Source organism: Mandrillus leucophaeus, unplaced genomic scaffold (assembly GCF_000951045.1).
Source record: "Mandrillus leucophaeus isolate KB7577 unplaced genomic scaffold, Mleu.le_1.0 Scaffold432, whole genome shotgun sequence".
NCBI lineage: Eukaryota > Metazoa > Chordata > Mammalia > Primates > Cercopithecidae > Mandrillus > Mandrillus leucophaeus.
Window position 1 is genome coordinate 1,751,650 of NW_012104610.1, and position 18,106 is coordinate 1,769,755.

Genomic DNA, 18,106 nt, shown 5'->3' on the forward strand with positions numbered 1-18,106 from the left:
TCTGGTATAATTTGCCTGTGAATCCATCTGGTCCTGGACTTTTCTTCGTTGGTAGGCTATTAATTATTGCCTCAATTTCAGAACCTGTTATGGGTCTTTTCAAAGATACAACTTCTTCCTGGTTTAGTCTTGGGAGGGGATATGTGTCCAGGAATGTATCTGTTTCTTCTAGATTTTCTAGTTTATTTATTTTATATTTTACATTATTTTATTCTCCTTGTGTAGAGGTGTCTATAGTATTCTCTGATGGTAGTTTGTATTTCTGTGGGATCGGTGGTGATATTCCCTTTATCATTTTTTATTGCATCTGTTTGATTCTTCTCTCTTTTCTTCTTTATTAGTCTTGCTAGCGGTCTATCTATTTTGTTGATGTTTTCAAAAACCAGCCCCTGATTCATTGATTTTTTTTTTTTTTTTTTTTTGAGACAGAGTCTCTCTCCATCGCCCAGGCTGGAGTCAGTGGCACGATCTTGGCTTACGGCAAGCTCCGCCTCCCGGGTTCACGCCATTCTCCTACCTCTGCCTCCCAAGTAGCTGGGACTACAGGTGCCCACCACCATGCCCGGCTAATTTTTTGTATTTTTTTTAGTAGAGACGGGGTTTCACTGTGTTAGCCAGGATGGTCTCGATCTCCTGACCTCGTGATCCACCCGCCTTGGCCTCCCAAAGTGCTGAATTACAGGCATGAGCCACCGCGCCTGGCGGATTCATTGATCTTTTTTGAAGGGTTTTTTGTGTCTCTGTCTGCTTCAGTTCTGCTCTGATCTTAGTTATTTGTTGTCTTCTGCTAGCTTTTCGATTTGTTTGCTCTTGCTTCTCTAGTTCTTTTAATTGTGATGTTAGGGTGTTGATTTTAGATCTTTCCTGCTTTCTCTTGTGGGCATTTAGTACTGTAAATTTCCCTCTACACACTGTTTTACATATGTCCCAGAGATTCTGGTATTTTGTGTCTTTGTTCTCATTGGTTTCAAAGAACATCTTTATTTCTGCCTTAATTTCGTTATTTACCCAGTAGTCATTCAGGAGCAGGTTGTTCAGTTTCCACGTAGTTGTGTGGTTTTGAGTGAACCTCTTAATCCTGAGTTCTAGTTTGATGGCACTGTGGTCTGAGAGACAGTTTGTTGTGATTTCTGTTCTTTTACATTTGCTGACGAGTGTTTTACTTCCACCTATGTGGTCAATTTTAGAATAAGTGTGATGTGATGCTGAGAAGAATGTATATTCTGTTGATTTGGGGTGGAGAGTTCTGTAGATGTCTATTAGGTCTGCTTGGTCCAGAGCTGAGTTCATGTCCTGAATATCCTTGTTAATTTTCTGTCTTGTTTATCTGTCTGATATTGACAGTGGGGTGTTAAAGTCTCCCATTATTATTGTGTGGGAGTCTAAGTCTCTTTGTAGGTCTCTAAGAACTTGCTTTATGAGTCTGGGTGCTCTTGTATTGGGTACATATATATTTAGGATAGTTAGCTCTTCTTGTTGAATTGATCTCTTTACCATTATGTAATGGCCTTCTTTGTCTCTTTTGATCTTTGTTGGTTTAAAGTCTGTTTTATCAGAGACCAGGATTGCAACCCCTGCTTTTTATTGCTTTCCAGTTTTCTTCCCTTGCTGGCAAGAAGTTGTGTTCCTTTGGAGGAGAAGAGGCATTCTGGTTTTTGGAATTATCAGCCTTTCTGCTCTGGTTTCTCCCCATCTGTGTGGTTTTTATCTACCTTTGGTCTTTGATGTTGGTGACCTACGATGGGGTTTTGGTGTGGATGTCCTTTTTGTTGATGTTGATGCTATTCCTTTCTGTTTGTTAGTTTTCCTTCTAACAGGCCCCTCAGCTGCACATCTGTTGGAGTTGCTGGAGGTCCACTCCAGACCCTGTTTGCCTGGGTATCACCAGTGGAGGCTGCAGAACAGCAAATATTGCTGCCTGATCCTTCCTCTGGAATCTTTGTCCCAGAGAGGCACCTGCCTGTATGAAGTATCTGTTGGTCCCTACTGGGAGGTGTCTTCCAGTCAGGCTACACAGGGGTCAGGGACCTACTTGAGGAGGCAGTCTGTCCATTATCGGAGCTCAAACTCTGTGCTGTAGAACCACTGCTCTCTTCAGAGCTGTCAGCAGGGACGTTTAAGTCTGCAGAAGCTGTCTGCTGCCTTTTGTTCAGATATGCCCTGCCCCCAGAGGTGGAATCTAGAGAGGCAGTAGGCCTTGTTGAACTATGGTGGGCTCCACCCAGTTTGAGCTCCTTGCCACTTTATTTACACTGTAGGCATAGAACTGCCTACTCAAGCCTCAGCAATGGCGGATGCCCCTCCCCCCACCAAGCTCCAGCATCCCAGGTCAATCTCAGACTTGCACTAGCAGCAAGCAAGGCTCTGTGTGCATGGGACCCGCCGAGCCAGGCACAGGAGGGAATCTCCTGGGTCTGCTGGTTGTGAAGACTATGGGAAAAGTGCAGTATTTGGGCAGGAGTGTACCGTTCTACCAGGTACAGTCACTCACGGCTTCCCTTGGCTAGGAAAGGGAAATCCCCTGACCCCTTGAACTTCCCGGGTGAGGCGAGGCCCCACCCTGCTTTGGCTCACCCTCCATGGGCTGCACCCACTGTCCAACCAGTCCCAATGAGAACCAGGTACCTCAGTTGGAAATGCAGAAATCACCTGACTTCTGTGTTGATCTCACTGGGAGCTGTAGACCGGAGCTGCTCCTATTTGGCCATCTTGAAAGTGCACCAGGTTCTGCCTTTCTGACTCTTAAGGCCTGATTGTTGCAGCTTCATTTCTTTATTTTCTGAAGAGGTCCCATTCAGCATAAGTACCTTCCTTCAGGTAGAGCTTCTATTTGCCAGTTCCTCTTTTGGCATCATCTTCTCTCTGACCTTGTTTTCTGACCCTACTTGTTTTTTGTGTGCTTTGTGGCACCAGTAGGGTCTGTAGGTGAGTCCCTGTGCAGATCTTCCTTGTACTTTTTTCTGAGTTTCTCTGCTCTCCACTTACCTCGGTGATCAGACTTGACTATAAAAATGAGTCTATTTCTTGTTGGTTTCCTATAAGCAGCTGGTATCTCATGTCAGATGGTTTCCATGAGTTATCCGATAATGGCAAAAAATCCCCTTCCTTGGAGATTTTGGCATTTCTGCTCCCAAGGCCTGCTTGTGATAACTGTCTCTCTAGTCTTAGATTAAGAGGTTCTAGGTTGGAGCCTATGAGGACCAAAGAAGGGTATATCTTGAAGAACTTGATTAATCAAAACTGAAAAATCATGAGAACAGCAGATTTGATCTGTAAAATATATCCCAGTTCTGACAAATTCGCATCACTTCCACAGCTACCACCTTGTTTCAAGCCACCATTAGCTCTCATTATTGCAACAGCTACCTGAGTAATTTCTCTGTATCTGCCCTTTCCCTTTTATAGTCTACTTTTTAACACAGTATCCAGAGAAATTGTTTTAAAAATATAAATGTATTCATGTTATACCTCTGTTCAAATACCTGTAACAGCTCCCATCTCAGAGTGAAATATCAAAGTCTTGATAATAGCCTAAAAAGGCAGCTGGGTGCAGTGGCTCACGCCTGTAATCCCAGCACTTTGGGAGGCCGAGGCAGGTGGATTACCTGAGGTCTGGAGTTCAAGACCAGCCTGATCAACATGGAGAAAGCCCGTCCCTATTAAAAAATACAAAGTTAGCTGGGCGTGGTAGTGCATGCCTGTAATCCCAGCTACTCAGGAGGCTGAGGCAGGAGAATTGCTTGAATATGGGAGGTGGAGGTTGCAGTGAGCCAAGATTGTGCCCCTGCACTCCAGTCTGGGCAATAAGAACGAAACTCTGTCTAAAAAAATTTAAAAAAAAAAAAGCCTAAAAAGGGGACTCTGTGTATTCTGGAACCCTGTGGCTTCTTTGAGTTCATCTCCTGCTAGTCACCACCTTACTCATTTCTCTCCAGCCATACTGGCCTTCTTGTTATTCCTTGAACATACTAAGTATGTTCTGTCACCTCAGGGACTTTGCATCTGCCCTTCTCCATTCTTGGGATACTCTTCTCCCAGTTATTCTGCATGCCTTTCTCCCACACCTCCTTTAAATATTTGCTTTAAAGTAACCTTCTTATCTTTTGCCTTGTTGCCCTCCTTGGTGATATTGAGCGTATATTTCACATATCTTTTGGCCTTTGTTTTTATTTTCTCTGAGACAAAGTCTCACTCTGTCACCCAGGCTGCAGTACAGTGGCATGATCACAACTCACTACAACCTTGATCTCCAAGGCTCAAGGGATCCTCTGACCTCAGACTCCAGCTTCAGCCTATAACTGGAACCACAGGCATAAACCACCACACCTGGCTAATTTTTTTTTTTTTGTACAGATGGAGTCTCCTATGCTGCCCAGGCTGGTCTCAAAATCCTGAGCTCAAGTGATCCTCCCACTTTGGCTTCCCAAAGTGCCGTGATTACAGGCATGAACCACTGTGCTCAGTCTTGTTTGTCTTCTTTTGAGAAATGTCTAGTTAGATCTTTCACCCATTTTTTAATCTGATTTTTTTTTCTATTGAGTTGTCCAAGTACCTTATATATTCTAGATGTTAACTTGTCAGATGTATAATTTGCAGATGTTTTCTCCCATTCTGTAGGTTGTCTGTTCACTTCATTGTTTCCATTTTATTTTGATTTAATCCCATTTATCTATTTTTGTATTTTGTTGCCTGTGGGTTGTTGCTTTTTTTTTTTTTTTTTGGCAGTGTCTCTCTCTGTTGCCTAGGCTGGAGTGCAGTGGCATGATATTAGCTCACTGCAGCCTCTGCTTCCTGGGTTCAAGTGATTCTCCTGCTTCAGCCTCCCAAGTAACTGGGATTACAGGCATGCACCACCACACCCGGCTAATTTTTATATTTTTAGTAGAGATGGGATTTTGCCATGTTGGCCAGGCCGGTCTCGAACTCCTGACTTCGGGTGATCCTCCCACCTTAGCCTCTCAAAGTGTTGGGATTACAGGCATGAGCCACCATGCCTGACCGTTGCCTGTGCTTTGGAGGTCTTAAAAATCCTTGCCCAGACCAATATCATGAAGTATTTCCCCTATGTTTTCTTCTAGTAGTTTCATGGTTTCAGGTCTTACGTTTAAGTCATTTATAGTTATATATATATATATATATATATATATTTTTTTTTTTTTTTGTAGAGACAAGGTCTCACTATGTTGCCCAGGCTGGTCTGTAACTCCTGGGCTCAGGCAATCCACCTGCCCTGGACTCCCAAAGTGCTGGGATTACAGGCATGAGCCACCATGCCTGGCCCACATTTAAGTCTTTAATCCATTTTGAGTTGACTTTTGCAAGTAGTAAGAGATAGGGTCCAGTTTTATTCTTCTGCATGTAGATAGCCAGTTTTCCCAGTACCCTTTTTTTTTTTTTGAGATGGAATCTCACTGTGTTGCCCAGGCTTGCGGTCAATGGCATGATCTCGACTCACTGCAACCTTTGCCTCCTGGGTTCAAGTGATTCTCCTTCTTCAGCTTCCCGAGTAGCTGGAATTACAGGCGCCTGCCACCACGCCCGGCTAATTTTTATATTTTTAGTAGAGACGGGGTTTCACCATGTTGGCCAGGCTGGTCTCCAACTCCCGACTTCAGGCGATCCATCTGCCTTGGCCTCCCAAAGTGCTGGGATTACAGGCATGAGTCCGCACCCGGCCCCCAGTACCATTTATTGAAGAGATTGTCCTTTCCTGAATGTTCGTTCATGCATTTGTCTAAAATCAATTGGCTATACATATGTGGATTTTATTCCTGTGTTCTGTATTCTTTTCCATTGGTCTATATGTCTGTTTTTATGCCAACATCATGCTGTTTCGGTTACTATTGTTTTGGAGAATATTTTAAAGTCAGATGGTGTGATTCCTCTAGCTTTATTCTTTTCGCTCAAGATGGCTTTGACTATTCAGGGTTCTTTATGGTTCCATATGAATTTTAGGATTTTTTTTTTCTATTTCTCTGAAGAATGTCATTGAAATTTAGATAGGGATTACATTGAATCTGTAGATTGCTTTGGGTAGTATGAATGTTTTAACAATATTAATTCTTCCAACCCATGTACATGGGATATCTTTTCATTTATTTGTGTCTTCTTCAATTTAGTTCATCAGTATTTTACAGTTTTCATTGTAGAGATCTTTTACCTCCTTGGTTAAATTTATTCTTGAAGGTATTTTATTATTTTTTGTAGCTATTGTAAATGGGATTGCTTTTTTGATTTCTTTTTCAGATTTGTTTACTAGTTCTAACAGTTTTTTGGTGGTGTCTGTAGGTTGTTCTAGATTTAATATCATGTTATTGGCTGGGCACAGTGGCTCACACCTGTAATTCCAGCACTTTGGGAAGCAGACGTGGGTGGATCCCTTGAGATCAGGAGTTTGAGACCAGCCTAGGTAACGTGGTAAAATCCCATCTCTACCAAAAATACAAAAAATTAGCCAGGTTGGGTGACATGCACACCTGTAGTCCCAGCTACTTGAAAGGCAGAGATGGGAGGATCTTTTGAGGCCCAGGAGGCGGAGGTTGCAGTCAGCTGAGATTGTGCCACTGCGCTACAGCCTGGGTGACAGAATAAGAGCCTGTCTAAAAAAAAAAAAAGGATAAGCTCGTGTTGTCTGCTTGGAGGGGCTGTTTGACTTCCTCCTTTCCAATTTGGATGCCTTCCTTCTTTCCTTCCTTCCCTTCCTTCCTTTCTTTCCTTTCCTTGCCTTCCTTTCCTTTCTTTCTTTCCTCTTGCCTAATTGCTCTGGCTAGAACTTTCTTTACTATGTTGAAAATAGTGATGAATGAGGGCATCCTTGTCTTGTTCCAGATTTTAGAGGGAAAGCTTTCAACTTTTCCCTGTTCAATATATTAGATGTGGATTTGTCATATATGGCCTTTATTGTGTTGAGGTATATTCCTTCTATATCCAATTTGATTGCAGAGCTGGGGACTGGAATCAACTAAGTCTCAGTCACTCACATACCTGACTCCTGAACTTGAAGACTCAAAACAGCTGGGGCTTCTCACGCATGTGTATCTCTACATAGACTTCCACATGATGTCTCCAGCAGGGTGGCTTCAGGGTAGCCAGGTTTCTTACATGTTGGCTCAGGGCCCCTCAGGCATGTGTCCCAAAAGAGAGAGAGCCAGGTGAAATTTGTATTGCTTTTTCTAACCTAGACTTTGGTGTCATGCAACATCATTGCTGCTACATTCTATTTGTTAGAAGATGAGTCACTAATGTCAGCCTATATTAAAGGGGAGGGAAATCCACCTTTAATGGGAGGATTGTCAAACAATTTGTGGACATATTTTAAAACCATCACAGTTGGCCGGGCGCAGTGGGCTCATGCCCAAAGCTGAGCTCATGCTCAGCTTTGGGAGGCTGAGGCGGGTGGATTGCCTGAGCTCAGGAGTTTGAGACCAGCCTGGGCAATGGTGAAACCCCATCTTTACTAAAATACAAAAAGTTAGCTGGGTTGGGTGGCACATGCCTGTGATGCCAGCTACTCAGGAGGCTGAGACAAGAGAATCACTTGAACTTGGGAGGTGAAGGTTGCATTGAGCCGAAATCACGCCACTGCATTCCAGCCTGGGCGACGAGCGAGACTCTGTGTCAAGACAAACAAACAAACAAACAAACAACCATCACAGTAAATTAACCTGTCTAAACCTAATGTAATTTGGGGCAAATGGCATTATCTTCAAGAGTATTACTGTTCTCGTTTATAAATTAAGAGTGATAATTCATTGGTTGTGAAGATTTGATGAAAAAATATTGTGGAAATTAGAATATTGCTTAATATATAAGCAAGTACTCAAACATTTTAAATTCTTCCTTCCTTTTTCTTTCCCCTTTTAGCTTATTGATTTTCAGTTAACTGTCATTTTTGTCTTTTCATAACTAAAAAATATGAGGAAGGAATTTTTAATTTATATATATTTTTCAAGTGAGACATGTAACAAAGAGGAAGTGATAGTTTAGTTGGCAACTAAGACATGTGCATAAGGAAGGATACATGAGTGATGTGATACACTTGTATGTTGGGTAGATGGAATGTGTTATGGCTAGCTAGAGGCAGGTGACCTGTATGGAGATCTTGACCAGCTGACTCCTAGGTATCTCTTGTGATTTGTGTATTTTTCCCTTGCAGTTCCTGAGGGAAGACCTCAATTACCATGACCCAACAGTGAAACACAGCACCTTCCATGGTGAGGATAAGCTCATCAGCGTGGAGGACCTGTGGAAGGCATGGAAGTCATCAGAAGGTAATAGGCAGCCTGGTCATCAATCCTAGTTGCGGGAAGGTTTAGAGAAGAGAGAAGCAGCAACTTGGCCTTAAAAGAACATGTATATAAAATGCTTAGTAAAGGGCAAATTATTGAAATGATTCTACATACAGTCAGTAAATACGACTGAATATAGTCACTCTGCTGGGCATGGGGGAAGGTTCTCCAGAGTTGGAGTTTTTCTTTATTAGAATACTTTTTGAATTCTATCCTATTCCTACCCCCTTCCTCACCCACCTGACCCTGGCATAGGAATCTTCCAGGTTCTGCTGCTTCATCTCCAGAGATAGGGAGCTTGCTGGTCTCTTGAGGCAGCCCCTTTCTTCTCTAGCTTCCCACTTAGTCCCAGCTCTGCTGAGTCCTAGACAATTCAAAGATTGGGTGAGGGTACAGACAGACTCTCTCCTTTTGTATACTATCTTGATTGAAAGCTTTTCTATATCATTTTGGTTGAAAGCACTAGTGTAGAGTCTGTCTTTTTTTCCAGGTTAAGTAGCCCTACTTCTTGAAGAAAACATTTTCTCAGTCTCCTTCTCATCTTGATTTCCTGCCTATAAGCACTTTTGTTAATGTGTTTCTTAGATCCTATAGTTGGCTGCAGACCTCCAAGTGTGATTTTATCATCACAGAGTTGAGCAGGACTGTCACCTTCTTGTTTCTGAATCCTGTGTATCCGTTAATGCAGTCTGATTAGATACTGGTGCCTCACTAGTCATACCACTCTACTGACACATGTTGAGCTTAATGAAAACTTCAGATTTGTGTAAAACTGCTAAACCATGATTACCATTTTTTTTTTTCTGGAGCATTTCCTTCAGAGTTCTTAGTGAAAGAGCATGTCTAATTGTGTGAGACTTGACAGGGAAGGGGAAACCAGGGCTTTAGCTTCCTCTCCATTTATATTATGGCTAGGGCACAGATAACATTATAAGACTAGAAACAATCTCTCTTCTCAGGATCTCTTAGGGCAGGTTCTGATGCTAACAGGGTTAAATGTAAGTAACTATCAGGATCCCTGGTTTTTATTTGAGGAACCTTAGGCCTATTTGTATAAAGTTACTTGTCATTATCATGCATTTAGTGGAGCCAGAACTTTGGCCTAGAACTTCAGCTCTGTAGCCGATGCTTTTCAATACCCTCTTGGTTGAAAGCATTAGTCTAGGGTAGAGAAGACTAGTTTTGGCAGGAATGAGGCAGTTTCTATTTTTATTTACATTTTAATTTAGGCTTATAGAGTTTGAGATCTGAAAGGGGTAATCTATATTGTAGATGGAGAGCATTAAATGTGAAGCAGGAAGACCTGGATTCTAATCCTGATTATGGGATGGACAGGCTGATACTTCCTGTTAACTCTATGTTTTATCAGTGTAGAAGAAAAATTAGGCAGCTGTGGGAGAGAGCTTCCTGGATATCTTTGGAAGCTGAGTTCCTTCTGGGGGCTTTTCTTTAATAGCTCTTGAGCAACGCAGGCTGTCTACTGATGAAGGTCAAGCAGTGACATGAGCTTTAGAACTTCACCAGCAGTACCAGGAAAAAAATCTTCCATTAGCATCATTTAGTTTTGGATTTCTTATTTTTCTCTAATAACGTGAGGACAGGGTGGCTGGTTTTTAAGAGTGGGTTTCAAAAGTAGGAACTTAGAATTAAAGATGGCAGGGAGAGCATTCTGGCCTTCTCTGAAAGCTCACGTAGAAGTATCTAGGAAAGGAAAGTGAGAGGGCAGAAACAGAGGGACTAAATCATAATGCTAGAAAACAGCTCCAGGCAGTTTTCTCGTAAGGACTTTATTTTTGGACTTAGCAACTATTTGGAACACTTCCAGTGTATTCTAAATTATAGGAAAATGAAAGACAATGGAGTGAGGTTTTTTAGGGGAGAGTCCTCATTAACCACAAGTGGAGAAAAGCATTTCAGTGCACAGTGATGTGGTTCACAGCTAAGATGAGAAATGATATATATGTACCCTTTCAGAATTTGCTCAGTGTGACTGGGCGCTGTGGCTCACGCCTGTAATCCCAGCACTTTGGGAGGCCAAGGTGGGTGGACCATGAGGTCAGGAGATTGAGACCATTCTGGCTAACACGGTGAAACCCGGTCTCTACTGAAAAAATACAAAAAAAGCCGGGCGTGGTGGCATGCACCTGTAGTCCCAGCTACTCGGGAGGCTGAGGCAGGAGACTGTCTCTTATACACATCTAGATGTGTATAAGAGATTGCAGTGAGCCGAGATTGTGCCACTGCACTCCAGCCTGGGCGACAGAGCGAGACTCCGTCTTAAAAAAAAATAAAAAAAATAAAAAAAATAAAGAATTTGCTCAGTGTGTGTTATACTTGGTGGTTCGACAGACTAAAAGTGAGAATTTTTATATGTCCTCTTCCTCCCAATAATTTGCTTCATTATTCAGAGAAAGGCCCCTAATCTCTCTGGAGTGATGATTTCCAGGGCTACAAAAAGCATGTAATATTCTGGCACTGGCTCAAACTAGCTGTTCTGAGTTTAGCTAGATGATGTAGATGTCAGCAGTGGTCATTTGTGTTCAGAACATTAGCTGGCTAGTGTCAGTGCCATCTGTGTGATTAGCATTGTTAACATTTTTCTGACTAATGTTGGGAGCCAATCTTTTCTCTGTGTTATATAGATCTTAGCAGAAAAGTTTTCTAATCTCTATCTTAGCCAACTCTGGACTTTAGTAATAAAAACAGCAGCAGCAACAACAACAACAACAACAACTGAAAAACTACTTTAACATTTATATAGTATTTAACATGTGCTAGGCACTGTTTCTAAATGTTTTACATATATTAACTTATTTATTTCTCACAGAAACCATATGAAGTATAGATATTATGATTATATAGAGTTAGCACAGACTTCACAAGTTCACAGCCCCCAATAAGATTACTCTCACTTCAGGCATCAGCCATAATTTCAAGCTGTTCCCAGGTCACCTGCACTTCTGACCAGCTGGCTACAATTCATGTATTACCATGGCCTTCTCAGGTTCGATAATTAACTAGGACTACTCCGAGAATTCAGGAAAGCCCTATACGTATGATCACAATTTTATTATAAAAGTTACAAATCAGAACCAGCCAAAAGAAGAAATTTATAGGGCAAGATCTGGGAGAGGCCTGAATATGGCACTTTTGTGTCCTCTCCTTGTGGAATCAGGACACATCTGCTTTTCCAGCACATTGGAGTGTTTGCCAGTCAGGAAACTCAACTGAACTTTGGTGTTCAGTATTTTTCTTAGGGTTTCATTACATAGGCAAGTTTGATTAAATTATTAGGCACATGATTGAACTTAATTTCCAGCTCCCTTTTTCTCCATAAAGGTTGGATTGGTATCACCTGGCTCAGGGCCCCCAATGCTCTAGTCACGTGGTTGATTTTTTTAGTGACCAACCCCCATCCTGAGTCATCTTATTAGCCTGAACTCATGTGTAATCCAAGGGACCCAAAAAAAGACATTCCTATCACTGGGAATATTCCAAAAGTTCATTGGGTACCTCCTAGTAACACCGGACAAAGATCTGCCAAATTCTTTATTATACAACATTGAATAATTAAGTATGGAAGAACTGGTAAAGCAGGGTTGAAGAAGGACCAAGAATGAGGGCCACTCCAGGAAATCCAGCAGCAGAGACTAGGGGATTGGCCTTTTCTTTCTTTTCTTTTTTTTCATTTGAGACCGAGTTTCACTCTGTCACCCGGGCTGGAGTGCAGTGGCGCAATCTCAGCTCACTGCAACCTCCGCCTCCCAGGTTCAAGCAATTCTCCTGCCTCGCCTCCTGAGCAGCTGGGACTACAGGCGTGCGCCACTATGCCCAGCTAATTTTTGTATTTTTAGTAGAGACGGGGTGTCACCATGTTGGTTGGCCACGATGGTCTCAATCTCTTGACCTTGTTATCCGCCCACCTCAGCCTCCCAAACTGCTGGGGTTACAGGCGTGAACCACCGTGCCTGGGGGATTGGCCTTTTCTAATTAGCTACTTGCATATGACTCAGCTTTATTCACTTTTTATTTCTAAGTGTCTTTGCTCAAGAGTCACATATGACAAGAGAAGAATCAGATTGGCATAGTGTGGATTACAGATTTAAATAGGGTGGTGATAGTGGGAGTGTGTGTGTAGGGTTTGGAGAGAGCTGCGATTTCCAGCCCCTGCAGGATCATATGAGGTTAGAGGAGTGGCAGTTCTTTAAAGGAAGGGTGGCTGGGTAGATTTTGTAGAATCCTTGAGAAATAGAATTACTGTTTGCATATTTGAGCCATTGGAAACAATAACAGTGTCATTTTTAGAGAGGAATGATGGGAGGCACTGACCTAAGGGAATTCTCCTCTAGAGCATGGCTTTCATTTTTTCTAACCAAAGTGCATCATTACTGCTTCTCTTTTCCTTTCCTGGACACTAGATTTTAAATGATGCTATCTGCCAAACAAAGTATATTTCTTTTTTTGAGACAGAGTCTCACTCTGTAGCCCAGGCTGGAGTGCAGTGTCATGATCTTGGCTCACTGCAGCCTCTGACTCCCGGGTTCAAGGATTCTTTTGCCTCAGCCTCCCGAGTAGCTGGGATTACAAGCGTGCACCATCATATCCAGCTAATTTTTGTATTTTTAATAGAGATGAGGTTTTGCCATGTTGGCTAGGCTGGTCTCAAACTCCTAATCTCAAGTGATCCACCTGCCTCAGTCTCCCAAAATGCTGGGATTACAAGCATAAGCCACTGTGCCTGATGAAAATTTCTTTTTTGCTTTTTCTTTCTTTTTCTTTTGAGATGGAGTCTCACTCTGTTGCCCAGGTTGGAGTGCAGTGGAATGATCTCGGTTCACTGCAACCTCTGCCTCTCAAGTTCAAGAGATTCTCCTGCATCAGCCTCCAGAGTAGCTGGGATTACAGGCGTGAACCACCATGCTTGGCTAATTTTTGTATTTTTAGCGGAGACGGGGTTTCACCATGTTGGACCAGGCTGGTCTCGAACTCCTGACCTCAGGTGATCCTCCCGTCTCAGTCTCCCAAAGTTCTGGGGTTACAGGCGGTAGCCACCACACCTGACCAATACTTCTTAAGTAATAATTTATTTCCTCATTTTTATGAATCAAGAGTTCCTAACTATCAATCTTTGATTCTATGAAATATGATTGCAGCTAAAAGCAAAAGAACCTGGTAGTCTAGTGTGCCTGTGGACTTTGCCACAGTAGTTGTTTACAAGTTTTTGTTTCCAAAAGCCTGGTAGAAAATAAACATTGCAGGCCAGGCACGGTGGCTCATGCCTGTAATCCCAGCTGAGGGATTTTGGGAGGCTGAGGTGGGCAGATCATGAGGTCAGGAGTTCAAGATCAGCCTGGCCAACATGGTGAAACCCCATCTCTACTAAAAATACAAAAAAAATTAGCTGGGCATGGTGATGAGCACCTGTAATCCCAGCTACTCGGGAGGCTGAGGCAGGAGAATCGCTTGAAACTGGAAAGCGGGGGTTGCAGTGAGCCGAGATCGTGCCACGGCACCCCAGCCTGGGCAACAAGAACGAAACTCCATCTCAAAAAAGAAAGAAAGAAAGAAAGAAAATAAACATTACAGTAAATAAGTTCACAGATCTCCTTTTTTGTCTGTGCTATTCTTTGGATGACAGAATTTCTCTGCAGGAAGCAGTGGAGTAGTACAGCAGGTTCCTGAATAATGTCACTTCATTCAACCTTGTTTGATTATAATGCTGATGAAAATAAAAAATTGCTTCCTGACTGGGGCCACTGTCTCTGTGTGGAGTTTGCACATTCTCTCCATGTCTGCATGGGCTTTCTGCAGGTACATCAGTTTCCTTCCACATCTCGAAGATATGCACTTTAGGTGAATTGGCATGTATAAATGGTCCCAGTCTGAGTGAGGGAGAGGGAGAGAGAGGAGAGAGAGAGAGAGAGAGAGTATGTGTGTGTGTATGTGGTGTGTGTGTGTGTGTGCCCTGCAATGGAATGGCATCTGATTCAGGGTTGGTTCCCACCTGGCACCCTGAGCTGCCCAGGATAGGCTCCAGCCACTCTCAACCTTGAACTGAAATAAGAAGGTAAATAATTATCTTACTTGTTTTAATCTTCCTTAAATGTATATACAGGTCACATTTATTTCATTGTGTAATATTAGAAGTGTTTTGGTCTTTATTTGTAAGTTTGGTGATGTTTTTGTGACCAGAAATATGCCATAGGAACTTCACCCTTGATTATATTAGTTAGCTTCTGGTAAAATTAGTTTTGTTATACATGGTTTTGCTTAAAGTTGCAGTTTCCAACAATCCATTGATGACATTCATTGAGGACTTACTGTACTGGAGAGCTAGGAAGCCTTTAGAAAGAACATCCAGGCTGGGTGTGGTGGCTCACACCTGTAATCCTAGCACTTTGAGAGGCTGAGGCGGGTGGATCACTTGAGGTCAGGAGTTCAAGACCCACCTGGCCAACATGGTGAAACCCTGTCTCTACTAAAAATACAAACATTAGCCAGGTGTGGTGGTGGGCATCTATAATCCCAGGTACTCGGGAGGCTGAGGCAGGAGAATCGCTTGAACCCAGGGGACGGAGGTTGCAGTAAGCTGAGATCGCAACTTCACTCCCGCCTGGGTAAAAGAGCAAAACTCCATCTCAAAAAATAAAAAATAAAATAAAATAAAAAATAAAAAAAAACACCCAGCAGAGCTGCTGACCTCTCTGTTGACACAACACAGGGAGGTCAGGTGGCATCAGACTTCTGTCTAAACCATTTCAAAAGTCAGATCCATATGAAAGAGTTGGCAGCCCGTTTTTGCTTTTACATAAACCCAATGAGAGATATGTTTATTATTTTCTTTTAGTCATTTAAAAATTATTTTTCTAAGTGAATCATCAAGTCATTTAGTCAAAAACCTAAGACATTAGTTGTTTGCTGCTGTATTTTTTGGAAGAATCATACAGTTGGCTTTTTCTTTCCCCTTACATTCTTTCAGATAATTTTTTTTTCCTGATAATAAAAACAACTAGCATCCATGTAGTGACATTTATCACAGTTGTTTTATATTTATTTTAAACAGACTCTTGAGGATAAAAGATTTTACTTGTATTCCCATTTAATAAATAACAAAACTGAGTATCTCTCACCTGAGGGTTCTACCTGTTTAATATATCTTATGTGCATCTCCTATGATACTGCCTTAGCTCAACTTCATTACCTTTTTAAAAAGATATTTATTGAGTTGCAACTGACATACAAAAAGGTGTAAATCTCTAAAGTTTACTATTTTTAAGATTTTGATACATGTATACAATTGTGAAACCATCACTGCATTAAAGATAGTGAATATACTCATCACCCCTAAAAGTTTTCTCATAGCCCTTTGTAGTCCCTGCTCCCCCAGCAACCACTGATCTGCTTTCTGCCATAGATTAGTTTGCATTTACTACAGTTTTATGTAAATGGAATTATATAATATGTACTTTTAAAAAATAATCTGGCCACTTTCACTCAGTGTAACTATTTTGAGGTTCATTTATGTTTTGCATGTGTAAATAGTTAACTCCTTTTTATTGCTTAGTAGTAGTCCATTGTAGAGACATACCACAATTTATTTACCTATTTGCCTACTGGGAGACATTGAGCTGCTTTTAGTTTTTGGCTATTACAAATAAAGCTGCTATGAACATTCACATGCAAGTCTGTATGGACATATATTTTCTTTTCTCTTAGGTAAATATCTAGGAGTGGAATGACTAGATCATATGGTAGGTATATGTTTTTAAGAAACTGTCAAACTGTTTTCTAAAATAGTTGTATTTTTTATATTCCCATCAGCAGTATATGACATTTTCAGTTCTTCCACATCTTTGCAAACACTTGGTATGGTCGGTCTACTTAATTTTAGCCATTTTGATAGTATAATGATCATGGTTTTATTTTGTATTTGCCTAATGACTAATAATGTTGAGCATCTTTTTATGTACATGTTTCCATTCATATCTCTTTTTGGTAGAGTATCTGTTAAATCTTTTGTCTGCTTTTTACTGTTTTTTTTTAAATCGAGTTTTGAGAATTCTTTATATATTCTCCGTTTAAGTCTTTTATCAAATATATACTTTGCTAAGATTTTCTCCAAATCTGTGGCTTTTTCTATCATTCTTTTCACAGTGTCTTTTGAAGAGCAGAAAGTTGTAATTTTGATGAAGTCCAGTTTATCAATTTGTTTTTTAATAGATCATGCTTTTGGTATTGTATCTAATAAATCTTTGCCTAACCCAGGATCACACAAAGATTCTTTCTGTTTCTTTCTAGAAGTTTTGTAGTTTTATGTTTTACATTTATGTCTATAATTCATTTTGTATTAATTTTTATATGTGGTGTGAAGTATGGAACTTAGTTCTTTATTGTGCTTACACATGGTCCCAATTGTTCTAGAACTGTTTGTTGAAATGCTATTCTTTTCTCCATTACATTGCCTCATCTCTCATCTTTTGCCAAAAATCAGTTGTTTAAGCTGAGTGCAGTAGCACACACTGTAGTCCCAGCTATTCAGGTGGCTGAGGTTGGGGGTGGGTGAAAACTGCTTGAGCCCAGGAGTTAGAGTCCAGCCGGGGCAGCATAGCAAGAACCTGTTTCTAAAAAACAAACAAACAAAAAACGCCTCAAGTTGTTTGTATAAGTGTGAGTTTACTTTTGGACTCTCTATTATGATACACTGATCTATTTGTCTTTATGCCAGTACCATGCTATTTTGATTACCATAAAATTATAATAATTATTTCAGTCAGGTAGTGTTAGCCCTCCAACTTATTTCTTCTTTTTCAAGTTGTTTTGGCTGTTTCAGGTCCTTGAATAAACTTGTCAATTTCTACAAAAATGCCTGGTGAGACTTTGAATAGGATTGCATTGAATCTGTAGATGAGTTTGAGAGAGCTGACATCTTCAAAATACTGATGTTCTTTCAACCCATAAACAAAGTACATCTCTCCATTTATTTAGGAGATACAGTTTCTCTGAGTATTATTTTTTAGTCTTCAGTGTATAGAACTTTCCCGTCTTTTGTCAGATTTATCACTAAGTAGTTCATAGTTTTTTATGCTGTTGTATATGATATTTTTTTAAAATCATGGTAAAATACATATAACAAAATTTACTATGCAAATGGTATTTTAAAATAATTTCTGATTGTTGCTTACATACAGAAATGTAATTGATTTTTATATATTGATTTTATATTCTAAACTAAAAATCTATATTCTATGAAGTGCTAAACTCACTTAGTAGATTTCATCACTTTTCCATAGACAATAATGTTTGTCTGCCAATAAAGACAGTTTTACTTCTTTTCGAATCTGATGCTTTTTTTTTCCTTTTTCTTACCTGATTGCCTTGGATAGTATTTCTAGTACAGTGTTGAAGAGAAATGAGGTGAGCAGCTATCCATGTTTCATTTCTAATCTTTTTTTTTTTTTTTTTTGATACGGAGTCTCGCCCTGTCACCCAGCTGTAGTGCAGTGGCACGATCTTGGCTCACTGCAAGCTCTGCCTCCTGGATTCGTGCCATTCTCCTGCCTCAGCCTCCCAATTAGCTGGGACTACAGGTGCCCACCACCACGCCTGGCTAATTTTTTTTGTATTTTTAATAGAGACGGGGTTTCACTGTGTTAGCCAGGATGGTCTCGATCTCCTGACCTCGTAATCCGCCCGCCTTGGCCTCCCAAAGTGCTGGGATTACAGGTGTGAGCCATCACGCCCGGCCATTTCTGGTCTTAGAAAACATTCAGTCTTTCACCATTAAATATAATGGTGGGCCAGGTGTGGTGGCTCATGCC

At 41.1% G+C, this 18,106-nt stretch overlaps 1 protein-coding gene across 3 annotated transcripts in view; it reads left to right on the plus strand.

Moving 5' to 3' along the window:
* The window catches only part of STIM1 (stromal interaction molecule 1), a 240,585-nt gene that overhangs the window by 160,115 nt on the left and 62,364 nt on the right, over nucleotides 1-18,106 (plus strand). For all 3 annotated transcript variants that reach the window (XM_011993720.1, XM_011993722.1, XM_011993721.1), the window contains exon 3: nucleotides 8,156-8,270. In XM_011993720.1, coding sequence (XP_011849110.1) covers nucleotides 8,156-8,270 — 115 coding nt within the window. The remainder of the gene's footprint in view (nucleotides 1-8,155; nucleotides 8,271-18,106) is intronic.